The sequence below is a fragment of the Lucilia sericata genome, unplaced genomic scaffold, assembly GCF_015586225.1.
Source record: "Lucilia sericata isolate MDLA Ls3-8-SP2 unplaced genomic scaffold, ASM1558622v1 Contig001550F_arrow, whole genome shotgun sequence".
In the NCBI taxonomy this organism is placed as follows: Eukaryota; Metazoa; Arthropoda; class Insecta; order Diptera; family Calliphoridae; genus Lucilia; species Lucilia sericata.
In genome coordinates this window covers 102,795-109,616 of record NW_023995474.1, presented here as the reverse complement: position 1 = coordinate 109,616, position 6,822 = coordinate 102,795, and the positions used below count along the sequence as shown (strand labels likewise).

General features: G+C 29.9%; 2 protein-coding genes and 1 pseudogene across 2 annotated transcripts; 1 reads left to right on the top strand and 2 right to left on the bottom strand.

Moving 5' to 3' along the window:
- Positions 1 to 307: 307 nt before the first annotated feature.
- On the top strand, positions 308 to 1,324 carry LOC119611875 (alpha-tocopherol transfer protein-like). Its single transcript, XM_037967578.1, has 4 exons — positions 308 to 364; positions 412 to 472; positions 625 to 964; positions 1,300 to 1,324. Exons 1-4 carry the CDS (start codon positions 308 to 310, stop codon positions 1,322 to 1,324), a joined length of 483 nt encoding a protein of 160 aa, XP_037823506.1.
- A 66-nt stretch (positions 1,325 to 1,390) lies between these two features.
- On the bottom strand, positions 1,391 to 4,441 carry LOC119611872 (annotated as a pseudogene).
- Positions 4,442 to 5,512: 1,071 nt separating this feature from the next.
- Positions 5,513 to 6,822, bottom strand: LOC119611874 (alpha-tocopherol transfer protein-like). The gene is made up of 4 exons (XM_037967577.1): positions 6,514 to 6,822; positions 6,348 to 6,442; positions 6,128 to 6,284; positions 5,513 to 6,062 (listed from the first exon to the last, which is right to left on the bottom strand). The coding sequence occupies exons 1-4, from the start codon at positions 6,647 to 6,649 to the stop codon at positions 5,575 to 5,577; spliced, it is 876 nt and encodes a 291-aa protein (XP_037823505.1). The 5' UTR covers positions 6,650 to 6,822; the 3' UTR covers positions 5,513 to 5,574.

The following is a 6,822-nucleotide window of genomic DNA, read 5'->3' as shown; positions in this document are numbered from 1 at the left end:
AGGGTTCTTTGCCTAAAACAGACTATATAAAACAAGAATTATTAAAAGAATACAAATGAAAAAATGTCTCACGAAATAAAAAGTGAGGATCTTACTTTAAAATTAGAGGTATCAAAACCCAGTGAGAGAGCTCAGAACAAGGCTTTACAGGAACTTAGAGAAACATCCGAAAATATACAAACGGGATTAAAGAATTGAAAAAATTATTACAAGGTGAAGAAATTTGTATACTAATTTTATGTTCAAGTGTAATAATATAAATATTTCCAGCTGAATCTGAATTAAATATACCCAAGACTAATGACGAATGGTTAATGAAATTTTAAGAGTTAGTCATTTTTATGCAGAAAGTGCTAGAGATTTGGTAAGATTTCGGATTACTTATAAATATTCTAAAATCATTATTTACAGATTCGACGTTACTATAACCTACAAAGTAAATATAATGAAATAACAAATTTCCTAATACCCAGTAAATTGAAGCTATATTTGAAGCTAATCTGGTCTGCATACTACCTCAACGTGATCAACGGGTCGTCGCATAGTAGTGTCCCTAGGTGGCAGTAAGTTTATGACACGTTATTCTAAATCGGTTTAACTTTATAATATATTTTTCAAATACAGAACAATGGAACCATAAACTTATCTCCATAGATGATGTCTTTAGCGCCAGTACTTTATGCAGTGAGCTATTGCAATTGGAACCGGAGACTCAAATAAATGGTATTGTCTATATAATGGATATGCAGGGTTTAACATTGGGTCGTGCCTTACACTATACACCCTATAGGACTAAACGTCTTCTGGATATACAAAGTAATATACCTTTAAGGATCAAAGGTTTTCATGTAGTCAATCAACCGAAAATCTTTCAACCGATTTATGCTGCTGCCAAACCGTTTTTTACCACAAAATTTGCCAAACGTATAGTTTTACATGGTTCCAATTATGAGTCTTTACATCGGTATATCACCCGAATGTTTGCCAGAATGTTATGGCGGTTTTATAAAGACAGAATTGATGTGTGGTCGTGAAACCTATGAGTTGTGTCGAACCATGAGAAATATTTTGAAAGTTTACAAACGTATGGTTTTAAAAGGTCTTTAGCAATACTGGAGTAGTAGGGAGGGATGATATAGATTTTAAGGAAGTTATATATATATAATGATACAATAAAGTTGGGTTCTAAGTAATACTGTACAGAGTGGAGTTACTTCTATTTTTTACAGATTTTTCAGATATTATTTATTATGTTTATATTATATATTTTTACAACTTTATATTCATTTTATTATATAGTTATACCATATTCCGAACTTTTTAGCCACCAGAAATAAACAAAAATCTAAATTATAATAAAAAGTAAGCTATTGACTGGTCCAGATACTAATTAAGACATAATATCATATTCCAAATCGCCATGCTTTATCACCTTTTGACTACTAATCCTTTTTAAAACCATACTTCTCCAATCCTTCCAATACTCCTGATAATGTGATAGCAACTCATAAGTCTCTGGACCATACATTAACTTCGTCTTCAACGTACCACCATAACATTCTGGTAAGCAATCGGGCGAGAGATAACGATGTAACGAAGCATAATTCGTACCATGTATATTATACGTTCATTTAAATTTTTTATTGAAAATATTTTAATTGTCGCCCAATATGGGTTCAAAAATTTTCGGTTGATTGACAACATGCAAACCCTTGACTCTGAGTGGAATATTATTTGTATATAGTCGAGCACACGTTTCATGCGATAAGGTGTTGAACTGTAAGCTTGACTAATGGATAAATCGTGTAAATCTACTATATAGACTACACCATTTATTTGAGTTTCCTGTTCCAGTTGTATGAGTTCGGTGCAGAGAGTACTGGCAGCATAGACATTTTCATGGGGTATGACTTTATAGTTCCAGGGTTCTGAAAGAGAAGGAAATTTTATTTCTTCTTTTAATTTTTGTGGTGTTAATAAAAACACTTACTGCCAGCTGAAACTGTTACAACTATACGACGTCCATCTTGATCACGTTGAGGTAATATGGTTACTAAATTTGCATCAAAACATGCTTCAATTTTGGGGGTGTCAAGTCCTTTGTAATTTCGGTATATTTTCGGCGTATATTGTAATAACGTTTGACCTTAAAGGGAAAAGATATAAATAAGTAAACAGAAAAGATCAATGGATCAATGGAAAAGTGTACTGAGTAAGTAAGTAAGTAAGTAAGTAAGTAGTAAGTAAGTAAGTAAGTAAGTAAGTAAGTAAGTAAGTAAGTAGTAAGTAAGTAAGTAAGTAAGTAAGTAAGTAAGTAAGTAAGTAAGTAAGTAAGTAAGTAAGTAAGTAAGTAAGTAAGTAAGTAAGTAAGTAAGTAAGTAAGTAAGAAGTAAGTAAGTAAGTAAGTAGTAAGTAAGTAAGTAAGTAGTAAGTAAGTAAGTAAGTAAGTAAGTAAGTAAGTAAGTAAGTACGTAAGTACGAGTAAGTAAGTAAGTAAGTAAGTAAGTAAGTAAGTAGTAAGAAGTAAGTAAGTAAGTAAGTAAGTAAGTAAGTAAGTAAGTAAGTAAGTAAGTAAGTAAGTAAGTAAGTAAGTAAGTCAGTAAGTAAGTAAGTAAGTAAGTAGTAAGTAAGTAAGTAAGTAAGTAAGTAAGTAAGTAAGTAAGTAAGTAAGTAAGTAAGTAGTAAGTAAGTAAGTAAGTAAGTAAGTAAGTAAGTAAGTAAGTAAGTAAGAATTAAGTAAGTAAGTAAGTAAGTAAGTAAGTAAGTAAGTAAGTCAGTAAGTAAGTAAGTAAGTACGTAAGTAAGTAAGTAAGTAAGTAAGTAAGTAAGTAAGTAAGTAAGTAAGTAAGTAAGTAAGTAATAGTAAGTAAGTAAGTCAGTAAGTAAGTAAGTAAGTACAGTAAGTAAGTAAGTAAGTAAGTAAGTAAGTAAGTAAGTAAGTAAGTAAGTAAGTAAGTAAGTAAGGTAAGTAAGTAAGTAAGTAAGTAAGTAAGTAAGTAAGTAAGTAAGTAAGTAAGTAAGTAAGTAAGTAAGTAAGTACGTAAGTAAGTAAGTAAGTAAGTAAGTAAGTAAGTAAGTAAGTAAGTAAGTAAGTAAGTAAGTAAGTAAGTAAGTAAGGAGCGCACAAACAGGCCCGATAGTGGCCTAGGTGTATTTCTTCGGATTTGATGTAGTATACCTCCTGCTATCAACCTAACCTAACCTAAGTAAGTTTACTTGAATTTTTTTAAACTAGTAATAGTCATCTTCATCTTCTGTTTAGGACTTATAGTGTTTTCAGCACAATGTTGAACACAATACAATATGTTTTTTTCGATGCATCTTCCTCTGTATTAAAGGTAGGTCGACAAAATTCATAATTTTAAAACGAATTTTGAAAGCTGTTGTTTATCTAAAACTATTCTATCGAGAAATGAGAATACGGAATCTGTTTTTTTTGAATAAAAATTTTAAATTTGCAACGATTCTCGTTATATAATGTAAAATTAAACACTGCTTTACTTTCAATTTCTATATCTTACCAAATCTCTAGCACTTTCCGGATAAAATTTACAGGCTCTCAAAAACTTCATCAACCACTCGACATTCGTTTGGGGTATATATAAATCAGTTTCGGCTGGAATTTATATTAAATATTTTTTTATGTTAATTTTTTTAATCAATTGCTCACTTTTTTTACAGACCTTCTAATAATATTTGCAATTGTTTTAAGCCATTTTCTATATTTTCGGGTGTTTCTCTTAGTTCCTGTAAAGCTTTTTCCTGGGCTTTGGCACTGGGTTGACCCAAGTCTAGTTTTAATATTAAATCACCACATTTTATTTCGGGGACATGTTTATGGAATATTTTCTTTAGTATAAATTTTCCAATAAATATGAATTTATTAAAAAAATAGTGTGACTTGTTGAAATTGTGTTAATAAACTAAAATTATATTTAATTTAAAGCAAAATTTTATTTAAAAAAGAATTGCGGCCTGAGGTATGTACATATATATTAGTTTAAAATTAGTGATCGTCTTGAAGAGAATTATAATTTAGGGTTTACATTTTAGATATTTAAGATTAATTTAAAGATTTTGAATTGGATTTGTTTAATGTGAACGCCGATTTAGTAAAAATTTCTTATTTTACCTATAGTCATGACATGATTTCTTAATATTAAAGTAAATTATTCATTAATTAGGTATGTAATTAAAATACTAAAGTTTATTAAAAAAATATTATAGTAATTTGTAGAATTTATGTAAATTAAATAATCGGAAAACTTTTGTATATTTAGTACGAGGTCATTTAAATTACAATGACCCAAGAAGTTACTTAACATTATATTAATTTTATACTTTGATGAAGGCGCCTCTTGTTTTTAATAAAATTGTTTACCCAGATCATTTTTAAAACCATATTTTGTATATTTTCTAAATATTCCTGATGGGAAGACATCAGGTTATAGGTTTCCGCATAATTTTTTAAATTCTTTTAAACCCTTGCGTATATTTTCTGGGGGTAAATACCTATCTATACTATATTTCTATATTAATTGTATAAGTATTATTTAAGCCCCCTTCACACGAGCACACAAGTAATATGATCTGTCAAAATTTTGTGACACATTGAGAGAAAATACGGATGGAAAATTTGACAGTCGTATAGCTATCTTCATTTTTTAAAATGATTTAAAAAACAAGCAAGTCGCATTAGATCAGGGATGTATTTTTATGTAAACACATATAAAAAGTGAAACAGCTGTTTCCATCTTATTTTGTTATTGTTTTATACCAATAGTCTAGTCTATAGTCTAGTCTGCATTCTAGTCTATAGTCTGCATTCTAGTCTATAGTTTAGTCTATAGTCTAGTCTATAGTTTAGTCTATAGTCTAGTCTATAGTCTAGTCTATAGTCTAGTCTATAGTCTAGTCTATAGTCTAGTCTATAGTCTAGTCTATAGTCTAGTCTATAGTCTAGTCTATAGTCTAGTCTATAGTCTAGTCTATAGTCTAGTCTATAGAGTCTATAGTCTAGTCTATAGTCTAGTCTAGTCTAGTCTATAGTCTAGTCTATAGTCTAGTCTATAGTCTAGTCTATAGTCTAGTCTATAGTCTAGTCTATAGTCTAGTCTATAGTCTAGTCTATAGTCTAGTCTATAGTCTAGTCTATAGTCTAGTCTATAGTCTAGTCTATAGTCTAGTCTATAGTCTAGTCTATAGTCTAGTCTATAGTCTAGTCTATAGTCTAGTCTATCGTCTAGTCTATAGTCTAGTCTATAGTCTAGTCTATAGTCTAGTCTATAGTCTAGGCTATAGTCTAGTCTAGTCTAGGCTATAGTCTAGTCTATAGTCTATCCTCGTCCATGGACCTCAGAGGTAATAATATGGGTTCCCAGAGAAGGATTACCTGTCAGAATGCCGTAATTGACCTTGTAGTAAATTATTAGCTTTATAATATAATAAGGACCCAGACATAAAATGAAGTTAAAAATTTCGGAAACAATGAAAATTAAGAAACTCAGTTTGATCACTATTTACCAAAATAAAATGAAATTTATTACACTTTTGACACGGTCAAAATGTCAAAATTTAGTACTTTTTAAAACCATATTTATCAAAATTTTCAAAATATTCCTGATATGGTAACAGCAGCTTATATGTTTCGGGACCATATAACAAATCCATTTTTAAGGTACCGCCATAACATTCCGGCAAATATTCGGGTGATATATAACGATGTAGAGAATCAAAACCTTTACTATGTATTAGTATACGTTTGGCAAATTTTTCGTTAAAGAATATTTTAACACCGCCAAATATGGGTTCAAAGATTTTTGGCGCATTAACAAAATGTATTGCCTTAACTCTTAAGGGTATATTATTTTGTATATAGTTAAGAGTACGCAGTGCTCTACTGGGTGTATATTGTAAAGCTTGACTTATGCCTAAACCCTTCATATCTGCTATATAGACAACACCATTTATTTGAGTTTCCGGTTCAAGTTGTATGAGTTCTGTGCATAAAGTACTGGCGGCATAGATGACATCCAAGGATATAAGTTTCGGATTCCAGCGATCTGTAAAAGTTTGGGGGTGGGGTTGGTTTATCAATAGTTTACACAATTGCTTTTTAAATACTAACCGCCAGCAGCGTGTGTTGCTATAATACGTCTACCTTCCTGATCACGTTGCGGTAGTAGGCTTACTATATTGGCGTCAAATACTTGTTTCACTTTCAGCGGTGTTAAGAGATTTGTAATTTCAGAATATTTTTGGCGTATATTAAAATAACGTCTTACCTAGAGAAAATTAATTTAGAAAATTATTTATTAAACATATTTTTTTTTTTTTGAAAAACTTACCAGATCTCTGGCACTTTCTGGATAAAATTTACAAGCTCTTAAAAATGTTAACAGCCACTTTTCATCCGTCTTGGGTATATTTAAATCGGTTAAGCCTAAAAATTATATTTAATATATTTTTTAAAAATTTTAAATTTAATTTCAAAACTTTATCTTTATTTCGAACCTTCCAATAATTCTTTAAATTCTTTTAAGCCTTTGCGTATATTTTCCGGGGTTTCTCTTAGTTCCTGTAAAGCCTTTTGTTGTGCCTTTAGGCTAGGTTCTTCTAACTCCAATTTTAAAACTAATTCCGAAGACATTTTTCTTTACTTTTTCAGGACGTTTTTAGATGGTTTTAAAAGTTATTAAGATATCAGTTTAAAAATATATTTTCTTTATAAAAATTAGTTGATTTATTTATATATTTTTTTTTAATAATTTGTCTTGTTGTAAAACTTTTAATAAACTAACACCTTCATTCGTTCTTTAGTCA